We start from the raw sequence: 26,398 nt of genomic DNA on the forward strand, positions 1-26,398 counted from the left end.
AGGTCATTCAAAGTTACAATATGGTCCTTTTTGTACAATATGGCTTCCCTTACGTCAACATTGTATTGAGCCAGTTTCATGGTAACTGAAGAAAGCCATATATCAATAAAGGACAGCTTGGTCAAGAAGAAGTACATGGGGGAATGGAGATGGGGATTGGTGATGATTAAGATCATGATGACAATATTTCCAGATATGATGATCAGGTAAAGCATAAAAAATATCAATAAGAACAAGACCTGCATATTCCTCGAGTGGCAAAGTCCCAGAAGCACAAATTCTGAAATACAGTCTGATTTCCTTTATCCATTTTATTCAGTGCGTCCTCTAAAATAACCTAGAGAGAAGGATAGACTGTCAGTTAGTGGGATGGAAAAGAGTACTTAAGTTTTAGAATTTGGTTAAAATACTATTTCATTGAAATTTCATTGAAAATTAGCATCTATACATGAAAGAGAAAAGTATAACTGGGAAGACAAATCTTGGCAAAATATTCTTGATATTATGCCCCAAAGAGAATCTAAATGCCTAAGATTGGCTTTCCAAGAAGGACAGTCTGGGCTCAAGATTCTTATGTAAATGAGTAACTGAGAGGATATTTTCACAAGAAAGGAGTGAAGGAAGCAGGACAGCAAAAGGCAAGGCTAAAAAGAAGATTGTGGTTTCACCTGGAAACTTGCTTCCCTCCACCACTCCAGTAAAAAAGAATCTGAGTGGGGCAGCACCAACAACCACTGCGCTAAATAACTAAAATTTAAGTCATCTACTTGGGAAGAGGATGGCAAACGGATATTGAAATCCACAGCAAATGACATGGTATAAAATTACAGTGTCTCTGTATTTTAAATAATGATTCCTTCAATCCTCAGTTGAACATCTTCTATAAATCATCATAAAGCTAAATTTTTGGCTTATTACTCTGAAATGTATGTTGGGACAAATTTTAAGAGAGAAGCTATTTAGAAGGTAGCATAATAAATACCTTGGCGTGATAATTTGGTGCAAAACCAAACACATAATTTAACAGTTAGATCATAGTTAAACAGAATTCATTTAGTCAACTAAATACATTAGAAAAAATGTCAGTGGAGAACTATGTGAGAAACGGATTGATCAAAGTGGAAGGTAATTGAAACTCAGATTCTAAATTGAACTCTAAACAGAAGCTCCTTACAACTCAAACTTATCTATAGAAAATATTTACTTTCAATTGCATCAGTGTTTTTTAGGAAATACCTAGCTTTTGAAAAGTTGCAGTAAAAGGTAGAAAAACACTTATTTTTGAGTGAGCATGAAGTTAAATCTTCAGAGATCACCAATGATTTACCTTTGTATATGCTAATGATATTTTTTATACTCATCTTTAAGTAAATGAGAATTCTTCTCAAGTCGAATGGCAGAAAGATAATTGCATATCTCTCTTCTTTGTTTATTATTTCTTTCCCTCAGCTTTGTTTTACTTTTTGAGTGTCTCACCTTCTTTTACCCTTTGAAATAATAAGGGTGGTGCCAAGGAGAGCAGGTGAACAATGAAAACTGTTACTCATCATAAGCACTAGTTTCTCCTTTCCTTCTTCTGAGAACTCAGCAGCATAGACTAAGAATGGAAAGAAAGAAGATATTCCTAAGGAAATTAGGTAAAGCACACATTTGCTGTGGAAAAGGGGATATGTGGCAATACTTTTACAACTTCCAAGTAAACATATCCTCCATAATAGAGACTGCTTACTTTCTAAAGAAAATATCCTGATATTACACCCGATAGAATTATGTCCTCTGAGAAACTTGAACAATTTGACTTTTACCTTGAAACTTAATTTTTGTAAGACAAACCTTTCCAGGGTTAGCTTTGAATAATTAATTCTGTATCTGTTGAAATAAAGAACACAGAAGATAGCTAAAAGCAAAAGCACAATTTCAACTGTGTTTGAGATAGGAATTTACTAAAAGATGAATATGTACACTGCTAGACAACAATTTACCAGTAAGAAATCATACTGTTTTTTGGCGCCGGCCCCATGGCCAAGTGACTGGGTTCAAGCGCTCTGCTTCGGCGGCCCAGGATTTCACTGATTCAGATCCCAGGAGTGGAAATGGCACTGCTCATCAGGCCATGCTGAGGTGGCGTCCCATATAGCACAACCAGAGGCACTCACAACTAGAATACACAACTATATACTGGGGGGCTTTGGAGATCAGAAGAAGAAGTAGGAAAAGAAAAAGAAAAGAAGATTGGCAACAGTTGTTAGCTCAGGTGCCAATCTTTAAAAAAAATACAATTTTTAATCAGTTTTGAAATTAACATTTCATAAAATATTTATGAACTAATACTTCATAAAATATTATGATTATGGTGGATTAATTATATTGCTTATGAATGTTAATCCAATATTTAGGAAAATTAGTAGAATAACCATGGACTTTTTAATTTGTCAGGTCTGGTCTGAAATCTAAGTATATTTGTTGTTGAACTTGTGACCTTGAGCTAAACCTATTTCTGTCTTCATTTTCTCTCATTTCTGTCATTTTCAGTAAAAATAGAGCATTCAATCTCATAGATCTGTTGTGAAGACTAGTCAGATAATACACAGAAAGCACTTAAACATTTCTGGTACTGAGTGCGCGTGTTTAATAAATATTAGTTATTTTCCTTCTTTATTCATTAAAATGCAGCATAAAGCAGTACAGTTTCCAAAGCTTAATGGAAACAATCTTAGTGAATAGCCAATTACGTTCTGCAAGCAAAATACATATAATCACCATTCTTTAATGTACTTGCTTCTTATATTTTCTCTAAGTTAACAAGCACGTACTTAGCAAGTCTATAGGATGTACAGATGCAAAAGAAGTACCAGACATGCTGCTAGCTTTCTAGTAGCTTAACAACTTTTTCACCTTTCACTTCTGCTTTTGTCCAAGAGGGGTTATTCATATTTTAAGAGGATCTACATGAGGCAATAGCACATTCTATTAAATCAGCTTTGGAATTCTTACCTGTAACTCAGGGAGGTAATGATAACTTTGGGATTAGTGAAAGTGAAAAACTGGGAAAGGAGACAAATTGAGTTACTCTTTTAGGAGTATTAAAACATAACTACACATTTTTCACCCCCTTCTAGATGCAATGTCCTTCCATTAATATTTCTTAATAATAATAATCCTAGAACTGTGAGATTTTCAACATTTATATTTTTACAAGGAGAAACTTGGATTCAGGGAATTTAATCGATTGCCTGAGATACACACTGGGTGAGGCGCTGAGGGAGGTAGTCCTAGTTCCTGTCACTGGCTAGAGCTGCCGTCCTTTTTTCTCAGATTACCACCTTTAATCCTATTTCTATAGTAATTGAGTTTTATGTCACTTCTTACTTTTTTTAAATAACACTTTTTACTTCTATTTCTGTGTTAAAAGTTATCTTAGCAAACAGTACTCTATCTGATATGAAAAGCTTTATCTTCTTAATTGTCAAGGACCATTTGAGACAGGATAGGTAGAAGTTGCTAATATCAAGTATCTGTCAAAGAACTATGGTCTCCCAAAGGGGACCTGAGCACATCACTGAGGCACTGCATTATGGTGACCTGTACACCACCATTACAGAGAACACAGAAATTCCAAGAGGAATAGAATAGGAGGAGAAAACCTGTGAAAAGTCTTCTTTAAAGGTCAGAGGTAAACAAGTCATACCCGCTCCAAGCAAGTGGGCATTCATGAAACAGATATATAGAAATATTTTAAAAATTATTTTAAAGAAGAGAGAGTCATAGAGAAGACAAGATAACTTACTAAACACACATTTTCTCTAAGATTAGATTATTTTCCCTCTTCTCTATGATGTATGCTTGAGATGACATCCATGGTTGAAGGGAGACAGTATCTGTGGAAGAGCTTTCTCTCAGCCCAACATATATTCACCACCAGAAGGAACCCCTTGGGTGAAATTTTTCTATGTTCCTTTTTTCCTTCTCCCCACTGCCTCCCAGTACATAGCTGTATATTCTACTTGTAGGTCCTTCTGGTTGTGCTATGTGGGACGCCACTTCAACGTGGCCTGACAAGCAGTGCCATGTCTGTGTCCAGGATCCAAACCACCGAAATCCTGGGCTGCTGAAACAGAGCACGTGAACTTAACCACTTGGCCACAGGGCTGCGGATCTATATCATCAAATTCAACTAAGGTTTTAGTTCCAGTTCCACGAGAAAACATATCCTGAACAGTGTGATATATGGCAACCAACAGAAAACCCTGATGTGGATGGAGTGCCCTACTGCATGCCTAATGGTATCTAAATAAGCAGTCAATCTTTCTCAGCTGACTGATCTGTTTCACTATTATCTATGATTACTTGAGACTGACAGATTTTTTTAAAAGGATATCGATGTTAGTTTAAAATTAATTTATTTTGACCTCTTAGATTTTTAAAATATCTTTCTTGTGGTGTGATTAACATATAACAAACAGCACATATTTAAAGTGTACAATTTGATAAATTTTGACATATGTATTCAACCGTGAAAATGTCATCATAATAAAGACAGTGAATGTGAACATATCCATCAGCCCCCAGCAGTTTCCTCATGTTCCTTGATAATCCCCCTTAACTGTCCTCCCACACATGCTCCCTCCCCAGAGGACTGCTAATCTGCTATTAGTATACATTAGCTTGAATTTTCTGGAGTTTTATATAAGCTGAATCATATAGTATCTACATTTTTTCATCTAACTTCTTTCATTAAGCACACTTTGATAAATATGTAGGAATATCTATCAATAGTGCATTCTTTCTTTTTGCTGAATCATATTTCACTGTATGTATATGTCATAGTTTATAATCAATTCATCTGCTGAGGGACATTTGAATTTTTTCCAGTTTTTGGCTATCATAAATAATGTTGCTATGAACATTCGCATCAAAATCTCTGTATGAAGTGAACGCTTTAAAATTTATTGAGACTTATTTTATGGCCCAGAATATGGCCTAACTTGGTAAATATTCTGTGTGCATTTCAAAAGAATGATCTGCAAATGTCAAGGAATGAAAAGACAAGCCACACTGGGAGAAAATATTTGCCAAAGGCCTATCCAATAATGGACTATGATCCAATGTTACATGTTGGTGTGGGGGAGAGGGAGGTATTTGGGATTTCCTGTACATTGCAGTCAATTTTACTGTGAACGTAAAACTATTCTAAAAAATAAAGTCTATTTATTTAATTAAAAAAAAAAGATTGGAAAAACATGTATCATACTAAAACAAATCAAAAGAAATCTTCAGTGGCTATTTTAATATCAGACAAAATATATTTCAGAGCAAAGAATATTACCAGGGATAAAGAATGCCATTTCATATTGAGAAAGGGACATAAGTAATTAAATTGCTATGTCACACAGTAGGGGAACCTTTGTTATCATCAGTGAACCTGCATTGACACATCATTACCAAAGTCCATCGTTTACATTAGGGTTCACTCTTGGTGTTCTACATTCCACAAATTTTGACAAATATACAATGACATGCATCCAGCATTATAGTATCATACAAAATAGTTTCAATGCCCTAAGTCCTCTGTGCTCTATTTATTTTCCCCTCTCCATAACCCTGGCAAACTTTGATCTTTTTACTGACCATATTTTTGATTTTTCCAGAATGTCATATAGCTGGAATCATACAGTATGCAACCTTTCCAGATTGGCTTTTTTCACTTAGTAATTTGTGTTTAAGTTTTCTCCATGCCCTTTCATGGCTTCATAGCTTTTTTCTTTTAGCACTGCATGATATTTCATTGTCTGGATGTATCACCTTTACTTATCCACTCACCTACTGAAGGACATCTTGGTTGCTTCTAAGTTTTGGCAATTATGAATAAAGCTACTGTAAACATCTGTGTGCAAGCTTTTGTGTGCACATAAGTTTTCAATGCATTTGAGTAAATACCAAAGAGTATGGTTGCTAAATTATGTAGTGAGAGTTTGTTTAGTTTTGTAAGAAACTATCAAACTGTCTTCCAAAGTGGCTGTTCCATTTTCATTCTCATCAGCAATGAGTGAGAGTTCCTGTTGCTCCACATCGTTGCCCTCATTTGATGTTATCAATATTTTGGAGTTAGTCATTCTAATAGATGAATGGTGGAAACTCATTGTTTTAATTTCAATTGCTTAATGTTTTATGATGTTGAACATCTTTTCATATGTTTATGTACCATCTGTACATATTCTTTAGTGAGGTTTTTGTCCCAGTCCTTTGCCCAGGTTTTAATAAGCTTGTTTTCTTTCTGTTGAGTTTTAAGAGTTCTTTGTGTTTACTGGATAACAGTCCATTATTGGATAGGCCTTTGGCAACTATTTTCTCCCAATGTGGCTTGTCTTTTCATTCCTTGATATTGTCTTTTGCAGAGCAAAAGTATTTAATTTTCATGAAGTCCAGCTTATCAATAATTTGTTTTGTTTTGTTTTGTTTTAGGAAGATTCTCCCTGAGCTAACTGCTGCCAATCCTCCTCTTTTTGCTGAGGAAGACTGGCCTGAGCTAACATCCATGCCCTTCTTCCTCTACTTTATATGTGGGATGCCTACCACAGCATGGCTTTTGCCAAGTGGTGCCATGTCCACACCCAGGATCTGAACTGGCGATCCCCGGGCCGCCGAGAAGCGGAACATGTGAACTTAACCACTGAGCCACTAGGCCGGCCCCTTATGATTTCTTTCACAGATCATGCCCTTGGTGGTGTATTTAAAACCTCATTTCTGTATTTAAGATCATCTAGATTTTCTCCTGTGTTATATTCTAGGATATTTATAGTTTTGCATTTTACATAAATTCTGTGATCCTTTTGAATGAGTTTTTGTGAAGAATGTAAGTTCTACGTTTAGATTCATTTTTTTTTTTTTTTGCATATGATGTTTAGTTGTAACACCATTTGTTAAAAAGATTACTTTTGCTTCATTGTATTGCCTTTGCTCCTTTGTCAAAAATCAGTTGCCTATATTTATGTCAGTCTATTTCTGGGCCTTCTAGTCTGTTCCATTGATATTTATGTATTCTTTTGTCAATACCACACTGTCTTGATTATTGTAGCTTTATAGTCTTGAAACTGAGTAATATCAGTCATTGAACTTCATTCTTCTCCCTAAGCCTTTCATTTTTAACTTATTTGTGTCTTTATATTTAAAGTGTGTTTCTGGTATGTAGTATATAATTGGGTCTATATCCATGAAGGGTATTTGTTTGTAGTTTTCTTATTTTATGCTGTCTCTTTCTGGCTTTGGTATCAGGGTAAAATTGTTCACATAGAATGAGTTGGGAAGTATCCCTTCCTCCTCAATTTTTTGAAGGAGTTTGCAAAAGATTGTTATTATTTCTTCTTGAATATTTGGTAGAATTCACTAGTGAAGCCATCAGGGCCTAGGCTGTTTTTTTGTTTGTTTTGTTTTGAGGTCTTTTTTTGTATGTGTGAGGAAAATTGGCCCTGAGCTAACAACTGTGCCAATCTTCCTCTACTTTATGTGGGATGCCACCACAGCGTGGCTTGGCAAGTGGCGCTAGGTCTTTGCACAGGATCTGACCTGCGAACCCCAGGTTGCTAAAGTAGAACACACAAACCCAGCTACTTAAGCACTGGACCAGCCCATGTACTGTCTTTTTTTGGGCAAGTTTTAAAATTACTGGTTTACTCTCTTTATTTCTTATATGTCTCTTCAGATTTTTCTATTGTTTCTTGTATAGTTTTAGGTGTGTCCATGCCACGTAAGTTATCTAATTTCTTGGCATATGATTTTTCATGATATTCCTTTATAACACTTTTTTTTGGTAAGGTTGTTAGTGATGTTCTCACTGTAATTATGTTTGTTTAAAAATAGGCCCTGGACATGGGTTTTCCATGTTGTTCTCCAAAGAGTCAGCTTTCCCAGTCAGGCCTTGGAGCTTCCAAGCCCTCCTGTCTGTCATGCTGACCCTGGGCAGACCTCCATAACATGGAGCCAGAGCTAAGAGGTGAGATGGGAGCCACCAGTTATTAAGGCCTGACTTGGTTCCCCTGGAATAGAAACTCTTTGTGTCAGGTTTGGAACTTCGAGAGGCAATAGGAGTTGCCTGTCCTTAGGAAATGTTCCATCTGAACAGTAAGGAACTTTCACAACACAGAGCTGAGAGAAATAGGAGCAGACTCTGGCTTAAATGTCACAGACTTCGCCTATTCTTATCAAAATCCAGTAGATTTTCTGGAATAAATGTTTCTCCATTGTTGTATGCCCTCTGATCATTTTCCAGAGATTTTAAAAGGTTTATTTTTTTGTCTTCAATGATTTTGGAGATGATTTTCCAAACTTCTCATACAGCCATTCTGGATGTCCTCCCTCTAGTTTATTCTTTGTTATTGTTCAGTGTATGGCTAGATCACAATTTGCCTGTCCATCTTGGTTGTTTCACGTGTTGGTGATTATAAATTGAGCTTCTATGAACATTTGCAAAGCCTTTGCATGGAATAGAGATGATAATTGGTTCCTTTTAGAATGTGATTGCACTGGATAGCAGTGCCTGCAGATTCTGGGACTCCAGCTAGAACCTAAAATCTCCAGTTGCAGTGTCTTATAGTCAGACCTATTTTCCAGTTACACAGATAGAATTTCTTCAAAGTTGTTTTGTCCTGTTGAACAATGCTCTTAGGTCTCATTGCAGTATAATCAAAGCATGTCTAAAAAAATTTGAAACTCTGTAAAATTTGTGTCTCTCTCAGGCCATTTTCCCTTTCTCTACTTTTTTCTCTATCTATTCTCATTTCCCCAGGGCTTTGATCTCAGTTGATTGTCATAGAAGACAAGAGTTAATAAACTCACTCAGAGCATGAGATGAATAACTGAAAACAAGCAAATATGTTACAGTTCGTAAAATGATAATGTTCTTATAAGTAAAAGAATGACAAAAAGCAGTAGAATTTCAAATCACGTGGCAAATTACACTGAGCGAAGATTTTTGGTAAAGGACTCTTCTGAGCACTATTGAACATCATCAGATATGTGTACTTTTGTATGTGGTCTATGTATAAAGCTATCCCAGTGCTTCCTTCTCTGTCTGTGGATAAGAGTATATGTCATGGATGTGTCAAATAGAATTCTGACTGTTGTGGGAGAGAAGAGAGTTCTTCAAATGTCATGGCTTTCCTACCCTCTAATATTTGCTCTGGCTGACACAGAAAATCTCCTGTAACAGCTCCCTGGCTATTTTTTAGTGTAGTTATCTTTTGACCAGGAGCATCATAGTGGGGGCATTGAGATATGAGAATTTATTAGAATAAATGTGTGTGCTTGCTTGTTATGCTTCTTCTGTTTCAGTTATTGTTCAAGTTCACAAACTTTTGAGTTGATCTCTAGAATGGGAACACTTTATTCTTTTTTCAATAGAACATAAGAAAATAATTCCTAAGGAATTGTAAATTTATCAGAAATGCATTCTGAGATAGCTTGATCATGGGATAATAGAGTTATCTATTATAAAAGTTGAGCTTTGTTCTCAACTTTTGCTATTCTTTAAACAAAACATTTACTTGTTGTGTTATTCAGATTGCTTTCATTGAGTGATTACACAGGATTATTTTCCTACTCCCTTTTGTCTCTGTACCTACAGTTGCTGCTGATACCTGAAATTTCTTCCCTTAGATTTCAACATATTCCATCGTCATTAAATTCTAGTTTTGTGATTGTGGTCAAATGGTATGTAAAAGTATAGAAATAATCTCCAAAAAATGTACTAATGATCTTTTGTTGTCAGGACTTCACTTTGGCCAGAATTAGACTTGTTGAAAAGAAAAAATACAACTTTATATAGCTGCTGATTATTATTTCACATATCAATGCCGTATGTTACAGAGAGGGCTAAATGACAAGTTGTGAATGAATCTATTCAAATTCACAGCTATAGAAACTCCACTGAATTGTGTTTTATTAATGGAAATTAGTAGTGACGTGATGGTATCTAAATGTTATTACGTTAATTTCATAGACAAATATAACATGCATAATGTAATTTATTATAAAACATATTTTAAATTCAAATTACTCAAGGAAAAGATCAATGTCTTTCTGAATTTTGTAACTTTATTGTTGGAGTGAGGAACATAGTTTCTGAAATTGATAAATTTGGGGGTAGGAAGATGAGAGTAAGATTTCATAATATTGGCAGGCTTCAAGGCATCTACCAAAACTCTCATTTTGGAGGCAACAAGAAAAAAGAGTATATTTTGATAGTGTAGGTAGATACTGAAACTCAGAGTTACTGTTTTCTTAGGAGGCACCATACGTGAGTCCTAACCCAGACATTAATATTGCTAAGAAGACAGAACCAACCTTGGGCCCACAATAAGTGCCAAATCATTCTCATTACAGAAAAATGTGGTAAATATTCTGAGGATTAACTTTATTTTCCCTTTCAATGAATATCATTTTTAATAGCTTAATAGCTTAATAAAGCATATATTTACCTGCTCTTCTAAATACAGGTGAGGTTTTAGTTGAATCTTTATAATTCTGTTAGCATCATTTAAAAATCTAAAAATCTAAAATCGTTTATCTGCTTGTTTGTTGGTATATATTGGAAATATCATTGAATGTCTGATTTTTATAATTTTGCTGTGTTTTACTAGACCTACTCTGTATGGATAAATAATATTTTTTAAAAGAAAACTTTAAAAATCATTAAAAAATATCCTATTTCTATCTAAATTATATTTTTAATCTAACTATCATCTCTAGAACTCACAGAAGCATTCCATAGTTTCTTCATGGCTGTTTTCCTTTTTTTGTTTCACAGAGTGTAGACAAATGGGTCCAAGATAGGGGTGATGATGGTGTAAAATATAGTAAGGAGCTTATCCACAGTGTTTGCTGAAGGGCCAGATATAGATGAGGATGCATGGACCAAAGAAAAATATCACCACTGTGATGTGAGCAGTCAAAGTGGCATGAGCTTTGGACTGCCCAGTAGAAGAGTGACTCCTGATGGTTATGAGTATCAGACTGTAGGAGATAAGCAAAATACTGAAACAGCTTGGAGAGATCATCCCACTGTTGGCAACAATGACTGTACTATGTAGGCATCTACACAGGCAAGCTTAGTGACCAGAGGGAGATCACAGAAAATGCTGTCTACTACATTGGGACCACAGAATGGCAGGTTCATAACAAATGGCATCTGAAGCTCTGGATGAAGGAAACTTAAGAACCATGAGGTCAGTACTAGAAAAATACACACCTTCTTGTTCATGATGGACATGTAGTGTATGGGCTTAGAAATAACCACAAATATGTCATATGCCATGGTGACCAAAAGTACCATTTCAACTCCACCCAGTAAGTGAAGGAGAAAGATCTGTGTGAAGCATCCAGCAAAGGAAATGGTCTTCTGCTTTTTTAGCAGGTTCACAATCATCTTAAGGATGGCAAAGGATGCAAGGGTCATAGCCACAAAGGAGAGGTTCCCAAGGAGAAAGTACATGGAGGTGTTCAGGTTTGGGATGTAAAACACTGTGACCACAATGAGAAGGTTACCAGAAACTGTGGCCACATAGATAAATGAGAAGAGTGCAAAGAGAAGAAACTGTAGATCCTGGGAGTTGGTCAGTCCCAGCAAAATGAATTCTGACACTTGGGACTGATTTAGTCGTTCCACGGACTCCATCGTAAGGTTTGTTCAGGGATGACCTGTGCAGGGAAAGAAGAGAACACTAATACTAAGGAGGTTGAAAAGCTTTTTTCATCTCCTTGGGTCCCTCAATAGCCTCATTTGACTTTAAAATTTAGTGTTATCCTCTGTTACCTCTAAGAGGGAGGACATATAGTCTAAACCGTCTACCTTTAACCCTAACTTATCCTATTCATATCTCTTGATGCCCCTAAGCAATCCATGAGCTCAGTGGCATGTGCTTTGTCTTCATAGGTCAAAGAAGATACTACCATCTTCCTAAGCTTTGTGTTTTTGTAGGAGATGTTATCTCTCAGGCGGAATTCCTGGGAGAACAGAGGGGCTCGGCACAACCTCTTTTAAGTTCAAATTTTGAGTCAACCTGGGAGTTAGTTATTGTCTGCCCACAACTACCGTAAGAAATTCTTGTTTAGTTCTGAATTAGCCCCAGAGTTTTGAAGGGCCTGTGATCCAGCTGATATAAAGCTGCTCTGAATTAGCCAGTCAGTGAGGTTTGGAGCGAACCAGACTACTGTCTTTCCCACCACTGCATAAGTGGGTTCTATCTTTTCACACACTTAGGATCTCTTCAGAGACTACTTTTTCCCAAAGTGACTGTCACTATGTCCTGCTGTGGCTGAAACCATTCCTCGAAAGGTATTGTAAAGTCCATAAGTTGAAAAGGCAGCTGTGGTTAAGTAGTAGGAATGAATATTCTGAGTCTCTGAGTAGCCCCAACCTGTTCTAAGAATGGCCATATATTACACAGAGAGCAAGACACTATGAATACAAGTGTCATTACTTATGACATCTAAATGTCTTGCTTCCTGCTTTTAGTTCCCATGCTATAGCCCACCTATCTTTATAAAATTGTATACTTTTTTGTTGAGGAGGATTTGCCCTGTGCTAGCATCAGCTACCAATCTTCCTCTTTTTCAGCTGAGGATGATTGGCCCTGAGATAACATCTGTGCCCTTCTTCCTCTATTTTCTATGTGGGATGCCTACCAGAGCATGGCTTGATAAGTGGTGGTTAATTCCACACCCAGGATCCAAAACGCTGGGCTGCCAAAGCTGAGCAGGTAAACTTAAATGCTGCACCACCTGCCCAGCCCCTAAAATTGTATATACTTTTTTCTTTTTTCTTTTTTGAGGAAGATTAGCACTGAGCTAACATCTGTCCCAGTCCTCCTCTATTTTCTGAGGAAGACTGGCCCTGAGCTAACATCTGTTCCCCATCTTCATCTACTTTATAGGTAGGACACCTGCCACAGCATGGCTTGACAAGCAGTGCATGGGTCTGTACCCGGGATCTGAACCGGCAAACCCCGGGCCACCAAATTAGAACATGCCAAGTTAACCGCTGCACCACCAGGCCGACCCCAGCAAATTGTATACTTTTAATGAATCAAGTTTTACAATTCATATATTAGCATGTTTCCCTTGACCTCCAGTCACGTCCACGAAAAGCAATACTGACCTGGCGATGGGTGGGGCACAGCCCCCATACTGGAGCTTCAGGCTGGGGATGTCGCTCCAATTAATACAAGCAGAAATGGTAGACCACTATGGCTCAATCTGGAGGCTGCTGTTGCTGCTGCTGTGTGTGTGTGATGTTGCAAAAAACTCTGCCTTAGTAAAAAGTAGAACAATTAATCACACAGGAGAGAGAGATAAGACAGAAAGCTGTGATTTCTGTGCTTTTCTAAATTAAGATGGGAGAAGAATGAGGGTAGTATTTGGCAAGAACACTGAAATAAAGATGTTGAGACTGGGACTGAGCACCAGCTGTGCCTCCAGGAGCTGGCTTATCTTTCCTTCTGGGTCTGTTTCCTGATCAATAACACAAAGAGTTTGAGCTTGGTCTCTGAGCTCCTTCTCAAGACCAAAACTTAATGGATTATTATTAATGAATCTGTTATTATCCTTTATGGATCTATTATTCCAGTCTAATTTCAGACTTTTGTTACTTATTAGCTAATGTAATTTTAACTTTTGATCAATTTAAATATAAATATCAGATACAAATTGTTCTCGAAAAGTTTCTCTGTGACAGATCTTTTACCTCTTTTCTCAGGTGATATTTTCCTTGATTGTGACATTTTCTTTACTCTAGGTGCATATTGCACTGTTTAGCTCCCGAATGCTCATGCTTCTGGTCATCTCTCTGTGGTTGTCTTCCTAAAAATACCTTGGGGTCCAAAACACTTATCCATTGCCTATATTTTGAAACTTTACTATGTGCACAACCTTTGAGACAGATCTTCCACTTCTCAGATCTATCATAAGGCAGTGATTATGTGTGTGACAAAAAAAATCTTTAGGGTAACATTATGGTATGTGTAAAAAAAAATTGGAGGAATCTAAATGTCCTGTAATTTGGGCTTACCTTCTTAAATGAAACATAGGAATCTTAGGATGTAATATCATGCTAATAATGAAATGATGCTTGAGAAAACTATTTAAGAATGTGGAAAATATTCACATTATTTAAGTGAAAAGAGGTAAGTTACAATACATTTTATAACTATGATCTCATTTTGTAAATGTTAGCTGTATATATAAATAAATACATATAAAATTTATGTAATTTCTAAAATATTGGACAACGTAACAACTATCAAAAAAGAGAGATTTTGGTTGTTGAGGTGTGAACAGTAACTAAAGAAATTCAAGGCCTAAATTTCCCTTCATGGGATTCCCTTGGTAAAATATTTCTGCTGAGGAAATATATGCCATGGTTTAGTGTGGCATTTGGGGAGATGTGTTCGAGAAAGAAAAGGGTGCTTAAATATAGAAATTAGAAAGATAATATGAGCACAGTATTGGATGCCCAGTCTAGATTATCTAAACCAGTTGGTAAATATGATACACCCAGACTTTTTCAAAAGAAACTTGAAATGTTAGAGTCACATTGTCTAGGGCCAAACTAAACCAGAGGAAGTTATTTAAAAAGGAAGAAGGGGATAAAGAGGGAAAATTCAAAGAACTTTGTTATGTAAAATAAAAGACATCAAAAGACAGGGTCTCCAAGATGTTTGTGTAACTTTAGGTTTTGTATTTACGTTTGGGAGGCCTCTTTGCAATGTTTTCGTAAACTCACTGTTTGTATCATTTGATAAATTCAGGCTTATACCTGAAACAGCCCGCTTACTATTCCCTCTGCTTTCACTTTGCTACAATATGCTCTCCATTTAAGAAGACAGAGCTATACCAAAGTTTAAATGTATATAGGAACCCATCACTCCCAATCTCAAAATGCTTAAATGGCTTTATATGGCCAATAAAACAGAATCCACCAGGCCCAAACTCTCTGGTCATTTCCTTTCTGTAAAATCTCAGCATACCTCTTTCTTAGATCTATTCATCAACCTCTTTCATAAAGTTCTACCTTCAGTATTTATAAGCTCTGTCTCACTTCACAATGTCTGTGTACACTAGCCCTTCTGCCTAGAAGGCTCTTTTCCCTGCTCAAATGGCTAATTCTTTAGCTTTCCTAATGTATTGGTATAAATGTCCCCTCCTTACGGTGGTGCTCTGAGTCTGCCATGCCCAACACAGATCCCTTCTTCTGTGACTCTCTCCAGGGTGGGGCCACGTCTGTATTATTAACCATGTATCCATATTGCTTTGGACAGTGTTTGGTAAATATTTTTTGAAGTGTTTTATTAATGACTGAATTCAGTTAAAGGAACAATGAATATCTGCTTTCTGGTGAAGCAAGGTACAAAAAGCGGTTCATGGTTTTAATTTTTAATATTTTACTTCATATTGATTCTGGAAAATTATTTAAGTACTCAAAGATATATTTGAAATGTTTATTTCTAGGCATATTTTTAACATTCTACTAAAGATGGTTAGCCTAGTGAACTCATACAATGAAAATAAAATTTTCAAATACTCATACACATCACAATTCCTGTGTGAAGCCTCCATATGGTTTACATGTATTGATAGATATTTTAACACCTATTAAGTTACTACATAAACTTTAGAAATAAAAATTTACACTAAACACCATATAGTGTGTTGTCTTACTGTTTCCTATTTTCACACGTTGATTGACAGAAATATTATACCATTTTTGTAAGAAGACATTATGCATATGTATTTTAAACATTCTTTGGGGCTGATGCCCTGAATTCTAAGATTAAAGGAGATACAAGGAGGTATTTATTTATTAAGTTGGTGCAATGAGCGTTTTCCATTTGAACCTGAAATAAAAATTGTCTTAATAATTCCACAAATTTTGAGGGAACATTTTTATTTCAATTATTTGAATAAATATTTAAGACTCAAAACCCAAAAGTAGCAGAGCACACAAAATAATCAGTTGTTACAGACAATATTTAGTGCGTGAACCAGGAACCAGTAGGCTTGCTGTTCAGTCTCTTAATAGCTGCCTTCATTTCCTGATTCCTCAGAGTATAAATAACTGGATTAAGGAGGGGGGTTATTATAGAATAAAACACAGAAAGAAACTTATCTACAGAATAACTGTTGAATGGGAAAGCATAGATGAAGGTAGATGGACCAAAGAAGAGAGTGACCACAGTGATGTGAGCAGAGAGTGTGGACACGGCCTTGGAGGATGCACTGGAGGAGCGCTGCCAGATGGTGACCAGCATGACAACGTAGGATATGAGCCAGAGAATGAAGCAGATCAAGGACAAGAGTCCACTGTTTGCAATCACCAAGAGCTCTAGGATATAGGTCTCAGTGCAGGCAAGCCTGATGACCAAGGGAAGGTCACAGAAAATGCTGTCCACAATATTGGGACCACAGAAAGGTAAACCCACTGTGAAAACCATCTGGCTCGTGGTATGTATGAACCCAATTGCCCAGGAGAGCAGTAGAAACAAGATGAGCACCCTGCGACTCATGATGGTCTTGTAGTGTAAGGGTTTGCAAATGGCAACATACCTGTCGATGGCCATAGCTATCAGAAGAGACATCTCTCCACCCCCAAAGAAGTGCATAAAGAACATCTGGGCCATGCAGCCCCGCAAGGAGATGGTCTTGCGTTTTCTAAGGAAGTCTTCAATCACTTTGGGAGTTGCCACAGAGGAAAGACATAAGTCAAAAAATGACAAATTTGCCAGAAAAAAATACATGGGAGAGTGAAGATGGTTATCAAATATCACAGAAATCACAATGATGAGGTTTCCTACCACAATGGCTACATAGACAATAAAGAAAATTGCAAAAAGGAATATTTGAATTTCTTGAGAACTGGAAAGTCCCAGCAAGATGAACTCAGAAACACTTGATCTGTTATTCAGGAGATCCATTCAACCATTTGCATGTGTTTGTCAAAAGTTGCCTAAAAGAGGAAAAAAATTAGAACTAACAAGTCAGTGAACCTAGTCTTTAGTTATACATCCTATTCCCATTCAGAGAAACAACCTTTTTGACAATATCACTGCTTTGTAGATATTCCTTGGTATTTTGCAGTTGAAGATAATTCATAGGACCATAAGCCAGTAGAAATTGTTGTGAGAATTGAGTGACCTAAATCAAATTTTTGTCTTGGTTAGTAGGGGCAATGTGAGTTAAACATTTGAGAAACTTTTCTTCTTTCATTCTCAGTTGCAGATCAGACTATGCACGAGTACTTAATTTATTAAAGTGATAGAGATGTTTTGAAAAGCATCACTGGAGGAGATTCTTATCTTTTGCAGATCTTAAAAAGTATATTTACTGACCCATTTTGTTGCATCTTCAGTACGCAGTAAAATGTTTTCCATATTAAAAAAAAAGTGATGAAATCACATAACGCGCATTATGCTTCATGAATAGAACTGATTAGAGACCGTAACCACATTGTTGCTACAAAGTTGAATGTAGAGATAGTTATATATTTAACTGAGATCAAACCCAATTACTGAGGAAAGATTAAGGTTTAAGATTTGAATGACAGATTGGTTCTCAAGACTACAGATACTCATTGCACATATTGCCTAACTCCTCCATTTCTGTAATCAGACATACAACTGTATCCCATTTGTGCATTCTGATCTAAAAGTTGCAAAATTGGATCAAATGATCATTTTTGTGTGATATTTGTATTTAATTCTTATGTTTTCACATATAATAAGTTTATAGAAATACCAAAATCACTGTTATTTATCCCATAAACTATGAGGCTTACCACTTTAGACTTGTCCAACTTTTCTCCCATAAAAAGGTGTAATCATTAACCTTTGTGAAACTAAACTAAAAAGAAATTATGATATATTGCTGTAAAAGAGTAGTGTCTTTGGGTTAGCTACTTCTCTTTAGAGCTATGTTTTGTCACAATGATTTTCTTTAAGGTTCATTTAACCTTTAACTTTGTCAAGGATGAAAATAAGTCATAGACATTGTGTCACTGACTGCGGGAGACTCAATTAAGCCAAATGAAATTTAAAAGAAAATACACATATTTAAAAGGAATATGTCAGTTCTCTATATAAATCCACTTCTTTCAATGCCTCCCGGATTGGCTGATTTTAGCTCTATTTTTCAAGTCTTAATCCAGGCTTGTTGCTATTTTCCAGTCCTTTCCTTGCCTTTGTCACAGCCCAGACGCAGATCAAATGTCAATTATCAGAAGAGAACATAGGATATATGTGATTTGGAGGGTATAGTTTAACCTTTTAATCATACACCAGAAGTTTGGAAAATGTAGTGTATCTAATTAACCATAATGAACATTTAATTATATGCACTTTTCTCTGTATAGTTACTATCACGAAGACACACATTTTATCATAAGTAGTCCATTCTCTAACCATAATTTTGACACCATCATTCAGTGTAGCAGAAAAACTTCTTTCTTTCACAATGCGACAGAACAGAAAATGGAAATCTTTGATATCTGTCAGTCATGGATATGAATCTTTATTCCTTCTTTGTGATCTGTACTCTTACTGTAGCAGTGATTTTACCCCAGCTATACCTGTTGAACCTTCTGTGATTCTTTGAAGTATGGAAAGAAGGAGATTTGCAGGTGCACTTGAATCTGGCAAAGATAGAGTCCTAGACAAGGTGATTTCTCTCAAGTTCTTTCCAGCTGAATGAGTGTTTAAATATTTGGCCATTTCAGACTATTGTCATAGGCAAATTAAATTCTCTCATAATTTCCTCTCCATAATTCTTAACAAGTGTAATGGTAGTATCCATATTTTGCGAGTGGTGATATTTTATGATTTTCTAAGCCATGAATCAGGCATTTTATCCTTGAAGTATTATTATTTATCTCTCTTTGTAAATCATTCCATCTCTAAAAGCACTAGGCACCTTTCTCTATATTATGCAATAGTTGACAGAATAAAATCACTCACTCTGATCAATAGAGCCAAACAACTTAAACCTACTTGGATCCCTTTTCTCTAAGAATAATTCATTTGGCCTGGATTGTTGCATTATTATCTTAATTTCTGGTAAATATTGGCATGGTGATTTTTGTATTTTTTTTCTAGTTGTAAAAAAATCAAATTTTTCCTAGTTTAATTTTCCCCTTTCCTGCTGTCCCCTCAGTTATTATTTTATTCGTAATTTTTATAAAAATTACAAATTATAAATATAAAAAATTATAAAATGATAAAAATTTGTAACATTTTATAATTTATGGACACATTTAATGTTGTAAGTGAAAATACTACGATCAATTTGGTATACAGATGGAGTAACATATCAGGATTATGTAACCTACCAGTTTGCACTTGGACGTCGAAAGCAATGTCAATATGAAATCCTAGACACTTAATCTTCATCATCCAGTGATTTTATTTTCTGCTCTGAGCTTCAGACGGAAGCAGTATATAAACGTATCCCCTTGATAGGAGGCATAAAGAAAAAAAGCTCATTTGATTATTTTAGATTCCTCAGAGACTGGCAGTAAAAAAGCAATTGGGATTGTTAAAATAGACTTTTGACATTACAGAAAATGAGACACCATTTTTCATCTATCAAAAGGACAATACTGTAACGGCCTTAATCATTAATTAAGAGGGTATGGAAAGATGTCACTAGAGGTGAATTATGGGATTTTTGTATGAAGTTTCTTCTTTGTTGTAGTTTATTTTCTACAATGAACATTGATAACTGTCATATTCAGGCAAAATATAAATATTCATTCAAGATTATTTAATTTTAATTCCAAATTCTTTGGAATTTATTGATAAATGATATAAGTTTTTACTTAACTGTAATTGAATAATAATTAATTACACTAAAATTTGCAAGGTTTCCTTTATCATTTATTGAACTCCGAGATAGACGAGGTTCAGCTTCGGGTTTATCCATGTTTTTTCTTTTTATTTTAAGCAATAAATACCCTTTATTTTTCTATAGTCTTGTCATGTACATCACCTAAAATAATGCTAAATTGGGAATGTCTAAATTCTCCCCAGGAGTGACTCCTGTATCTTATCTGGTGTCTGGTCTGCAAGCCAGTCAGGGGTGCATGCAATGTGGCAGTCAGGGGACAAACTCTAGGCCTCGGCTTGCCACCAGCTGCTTGTGTTATGGGCCTTGGGTTTCTCAGCTGTAAAATATGGAGGATGGACAAAATGAGTAGTTTTCATGCTCCAATCCATGGAGCACTGGAGATTCCTGAAGGCATTTTATTTTTAAATAAAGGTCGTATTGGCTTATAACATTGTATACATTTCAGGTGTACATCATTATATATCAGTTTCTGTATAGACTGGGTCATATTCACCACCAATAGTCTAGTTTTCATCAGTCACTGCACATATGTGTCCTTTTACCCTTTTGCCCTCCTTCCACCCCCTTCCCCTTTAGTAACCACTAATCTGTTCTCCTTATTCATGAGTTCCTTTAGCTCCCATATATGAGTGAAATCATTTAGTGTCTGTCCCTCTGTCTGGCTTAATTTACATAACATAAGACCCTCAAGGTCCATCCATGTTGATGCAAATGGTACAATTTTGTCTTTTTTGTGGCTGAGTATTATTCCATTATATGTATCTCATATCTTCTTTATCCATTCATCTGTTGATGGGCACTTGAGTCACTTGCAAGTCTTGGCTATTGTGACTACTGCTGTAATGAACATAGAGATGCATAAATCTCTTTGGATTACTGATTTCACATTCTTTGGATAAACACCCAGTAGTGGAATAAGTGGATCACATGGTATTTCGACTTTTAATTTTTTCAGGAATCTCCATACTCTTTTCCATAGTGGCTGCACTGGTCTGCATTCCCACCAGCAGTGTATGAGGGTTCCCTTCTCTTCACATCCTCTCTAACATTTGTTATTTCTTGTCTTAGTTATAGCCATTCTGATGGGTGTGATATGACATCTAATTGTACTTTTGATTTACATTTCCCTAAGAATTAGTGATGTTGAGCAACTGTTCACATGCCTATTGCCCATCTGTATATCTTCTCTGGAAAAATTTCTGTTCATGTCCTCTGCCCATTTTTTGATCGGGTTTTTTGTTTTTTTGTTTATAAATTGTATGCGTTCTTTATATATTTGGAAATTAACTGTTTGTCAGATATATGATTTGCAAATATTTCCTCCTCTTAGATTGTCTTTTTGTTTTGATGCTAGTTTGCTTTGCCTTGCAGAAGCTCTTTAGTCTGATGAAGTCCCACTTGCTTATGCTTTCTATTGCTTCCCTTGTCTGAGAGGACATGGTATTCAAAAAGACCTTTTTGAGTTAGATGTCAAAGAGTGTACTACCTACATTTTCTTCCAGAATTTTTATGGTTTCAGGTCTTATCTTCAAATCCATTTTTGAGTTTATTTTTGTGTATGGCATGAGATAATAGAATACTTTCACTCTTTTGCAAGTGATTATCCAGATTTCCCAACACCGTTTATTGAAGAGACTATCTTTTCTCCACTGTATGTTCTTGGCACCTTTCTCTAAGATTAGCTGCCCGCAGATGTGTGGTTTTATTTCTGGGCTTTCGTTTCTGTTCCATTGGTCTGTGTGCCTGTGTTTGTACCATTACCATGATGTTTTGGTTACCATGGCTTTGTAGTACATTTTGAAGTCAAGGATGGTGATGCCTCCAGCTTTGTTTTTTTTTTTTTTTTCTCAGGATTACTTTAGCTATTTGGGGTCTTTGGTTGCCCCATATGAATTTTAGGATTTTTTTGTTCTATTTGTGTGAAGAACGTCATTGGGATTCTGATTGGGATTGCGTTGAATTTGGAGATTGCTTTGGGTAGTATGGACATTTTAACTATGTTTATTATTCTGATGCATGTACATGGAATATCTTTCCATTTCTTTATGTCATCAAATACTCCTTTCAATACTGTCTTATAGTTTTCATTGTATAAGTCCTTCACCAGCTAGGTTAAATTTATTCCTAGATATTTTATTCTTCTTATTACAATTGTAAATGGTATTGTGTTCTTGAGTTCTCTTCCTGTAAGTTCATTATTAGAGTATAGAAATGCAATTTTATTGTGTATCTCTGCCATGAGACAATGAATACTATGAGGAAAAAAATGTGTCTTATGTGCTTTTGCACCAAATTTATTTCCTGGCTCAGTGTCTGGTATTGTAGGTGCCCAGCAACAACAATAAAAACATATAATTGAACAATGAGGGAGAGGATGGCTACACATAAATGTAGTAAACTACTTACAGTTTGTCACATATATTTGTACAAGTCCTAAGAGGAGAAAGGCATTTCTCACATTTTCTCTGAAGTACCAAAAGTCTGAATGAAATCATATTAAGCTGTTCTTAGGGTGATGCTTCAACTTTTCTATAAATGAATAGGCTCCTAAGAAACCCTAGAATTGTGGGAGTAAAAAGTATTTTCTAGATCTAATTATCAGAAAATTCCTCTAGCAAGTTATTCTTTGTTTAAAAACAACTGTATTATTATTTATTTTTATATAAATAATACAGGCATATGAGCAAAGAATTGAAAGATTCAAAAAGGGCGTGAAGAAAATAAGTCTCCTTTGCTCTCTTGCTCCTCACATGTCAGATTTCCCTCACCTGAAGCAACCCTTGTTATTGTTTCTGGACCTCCTTCAGGAGACAGTCTGCACCTTACATGAAAGGTAGCCACACTCTGCTGCTCACCTTGCTTTTTTCACTCAACAATAGAGCTTGGAGATATTACATAACATTACATATAGAAATATTTCATATTTTATAAAATTGGAGACATATTATTCCATCGTATGAAAAACACAGCTCATTTAACTATTCTCCCAATAGTGAGACCTGACGTTTTCTCAACATTTTGCTATTACAGGAATGCTGCATTCAATACTCTTGAACATTCTTTATTGAGTGATTCATGAATCAGACAGCATCCCATCTGACAAGAAGAAAGGAACTCCATATAGCTACAGAAAAGGAAAGGTTCTTAAAGGCAACAGTATAGCAGAAAAACAGAAATTATTAGCAAAGAGTGCATTGTTTTAGGCAAGGTGGCCCTCCTAAGGGGAACAGAAGACAGAAGCGGTCTTTCACTAAATTTTCTAGTGCTGACCAGGAAATTTCAGGTTGGCTGATTAAAGGTTACATTTCTGAGGGAGGTTGAAACTGTAATTAGGTTAGGTAGGAAGTCTTGGTTTACTGCTGAAGAACCTAAAATAAGTGTTTCCATTTTGGGCCCCTTGTCTCCTTTTTAACACCATTATAGGCTTATCCTGCTTTTTCCTTTTTCGAATGTATTAGTGCTCTTTCCATGAGTTTAGAGTCTTTTCTGTATGTTATTTGTTTAAATCTTTTTGTTCATTTTCCTTTTGGGATGTTGTTCTGTTGTCTTACTGTTTACAGAGCTTTATATATATTAAGGAAACAAACATTGTTTAACTGGCAAATAATTGAGAAGTCCTAAAGATAGAAGTATAGGATTGGTCAGTAAAAAAAAGTGACTTGGGTTAGTGAAAAGGGTAGTGGGTAGGAAATTTTTGTTTTTTACCATCAAAGGTAATATTCTCAGCAAATCACTCCTGATTCCCAAGCCCCGTTTTCTTCCCCTGCGGAATCCAGTAGTTGAAATGATGAAGACACTTCAAAAATAGGATGGTCTTTCATTCAGGACCAAGATGGGAGTTCAAAACTAGACCAAGTTACTAATCCAAATCCTGAGTAAATATTTTTACTGATCTACAATTGCAGAACACCTCCAATATAAAAAAAGAATACAGCCTAAATCTGATCTCCGTGGTCCTGGTTTTACCTCTTATTTTACTGTAAGCCCCAGCCAATCCACCTCGCTTGCAAGGGTGGAATCCTTGGATATCTGGAGCTGTTAGCAATGAAAAGAAAATCAGACCTACATTCCAGATATGTATCTATATCAGTCCCTATATGCAGTCATCTCTGACTTTTGGGTTTTGCATGGCTATGGTACAAGATCATCTTCTGAAAGTGACAGAAGTGAGAATGCATGAATTTAGATATAATAGAACAAAAAAATCTGGTTATGTTATGACTAAGCAGCTTGTATTAAACTAACTCATCTGCCCAAAATAACTATAAAATCTGGACAAAATATATAAAACAACTATTTTAAGGCAGTGGAGAGTAAACAACACAGGAAAGACTTCAGAAGCTACAATTCCAAGAAGGGAGGGTCAAGGAGATGAGGTCCACGTTCACCTTGGTTGTTTTTCCCTGAGGGCATTTGACGATTCACTGGGTCAGGGAAGTATGGGCATGTGGAGGCACATGGGAAGGAATGAGGGTAGGCAGAATAAGTCTCAGCAAGAGCAGCAGTTTCACTGAACTGAGGAAATAAAGGATTTGGTGTTTGTGGCTGCCAAAGCAGTTGGGGTTTGAGAACCAAATCCTGAAGAGAGGAGGACCACAGAGAAGTGAGGCTCAAAATATGATATGATATCTGTTCAAGGAATTTTTGGATTTCTAAGCCATTCATGTGCCAGATGAGATTTGAAGAAATCTAGCAGAAAGCAAAAACTGGGTGTCTGAAAAGCTGAACAGAGGTTTCAGGATTCACAGGGTTCAAGGAATACAGAAATAGGCAGTCAGGCCCATTAAGGGGGAGGGGACCTAAACAATCCAGGCTTACAGTTGAGATCCCAGAAAGGACACGTTCCTGGAATAAGAGTTATATTCCAGAAATAATAGCAAAACTGGTGTAGATTATTTTCACAACACCTAAAAATAGTCCTTATATGAGACCACAGTGATCTGCTTCTACCTATTGTGGAAAGAAAACTTTTGTAGAGTTACCTAACCCACTTTCTTTACAACTTTTAAATGTAATATTTGGCATTCAATGAAGAAAATTGAGGCATGGTAAAAAACAGGACAATTGGTCAAGAACCAAGAGAAGAAACAAACAACATACACATGCTCACACGTGATTGAGAGTTTAGTCAATACTGGAATGAACTATTACCTGAATAAACCAAGTTTATTTTTTTGGTTTTTAACTTGAAAATAAATGAAATACAATTTTTCTAAATAAGGTAAAGACAATTTGGGGATCTAAGAGCCCAAAAGCCTTTTCGTTTAACACTTTTTATATTCTCAGAAATTTCTGCAGGGCATTTTTCATATCTTTGTTCCTAAGACTATATATCACAGGGTTGAGGAGTGGGGTCACAACAGAATAAAACAGAGTCACAATCTTCTGTGTTCCAGCTTTATGCTCAGTTGTTGGGCTCCCATACATGACCAGTACTGAGCCATAGAACAGTGAAACCACAGCCAGATGAGACCCACAGGTGGAGAAAGCCTTTCTTCTCCCAGCTGCTGAAGGGACTTTCAGTACAGTTCTTAGGACCAGAGCATAGGACCCCATGATGTAGAGAAAGAGAATGATGATGGGCACAGCATTTAAGGTGGAGAAGACAAGCTCTACCACAGGAGCCTTTTTGCAAATGAGTGCTAGAAGAGGACCTGGGTCACACAGGAAGTGGTCAATAATCCTGGATCCACAGAAGGACATCGGGGAGACGATGATGATAGGAATCAAGAACCAGAGGAAACCAAGTGCCCAGCAGCTGACCACAAGATTGGTGCAGAGACGTCCAGTCATACGAGTAGGGTAATGGAGAGGCCGGCAGATGGCAAGGTATCGATCTAATGCCATAATAGACAGGAAAAAAGATTCTGTACAACCCAAGGAGAAGAAAAAGTAGAACTGGAGAAAGCACCCAGAGAAGGAGATGACCTTGGTGTCAGAGAGGAAGTTGGCCAACATGTTGGGGACAGTGGAGGTGACGTAGCAGATCTCCAGGAAGGAGAAGTTGGCGAGCAGGATGTACATGGGGGTGTGGAGTCTCTGATCCCAGCGCACAGCACAGATGATGGAACCATTGCCCATGAGGGTCAGGAGGTAGACAACAGAGAAGAGCAGAAAGAGGAGGATCTGCCCCTCCCTGGGGCAAGGGAAGCCCAGGAGGATGAAGCCAGTGATGGCGTTGGAGTTGTTGGGGATTTTCATGTGTCTATGTGCTGTGAAAGGACCCACAATTACTAAATAGCCCTGGAAAGCAGAGGGGCTTCATTTTCCTTGTCCAAACTGGAAACAGAGATTTGTTCATTTTTTTATTATTAATTAAATATTTATAGAGTGTTTATTATTTGCTGGGTATTTTTTCTAGATATTGTGCCTACAGCAGTGGCCAAAATAGATGAAAATCCCTACATGATGTAGCTTACCCCAGGTAGGAGAATGCAATTTAGACTGACATTACAATGTATAATTCTCCTCTTCTCTCCTCTTAAACTAAATATATTGGGTTAGCTCTCTTCCT

At 36.5% G+C, this 26,398-nt stretch overlaps 2 protein-coding genes and 1 pseudogene across 2 annotated transcripts; all 3 read right to left on the minus strand.

The window, feature by feature from the left end:
- On the minus strand, positions 10,727-11,668 carry OR4K70P (olfactory receptor family 4 subfamily K member 70, pseudogene; annotated as a pseudogene).
- OR4L17 (olfactory receptor family 4 subfamily L member 17) lies at positions 16,020-16,961 on the minus strand. The gene has a single exon (NM_001391586.1). It carries the CDS (start codon positions 16,959-16,961, stop codon positions 16,020-16,022), a length of 942 nt encoding a protein of 313 aa, NP_001378515.1.
- Positions 16,962-25,158: 8,197 nt separating this feature from the next.
- Positions 25,159-26,085, minus strand: OR11G2D (olfactory receptor family 11 subfamily G member 2D). Its single transcript, NM_001391588.1, has one exon. The coding sequence runs from the start codon at positions 26,083-26,085 to the stop codon at positions 25,159-25,161; it is 927 nt and encodes a 308-aa protein (NP_001378517.1).
- Positions 26,086-26,398: the final 313 nt, after the last annotated feature.

Source organism: Equus caballus, chromosome 1 (assembly GCF_041296265.1).
Source record: "Equus caballus isolate H_3958 breed thoroughbred chromosome 1, TB-T2T, whole genome shotgun sequence".
In the NCBI taxonomy this organism is placed as follows: Eukaryota; Metazoa; Chordata; class Mammalia; order Perissodactyla; family Equidae; genus Equus; species Equus caballus.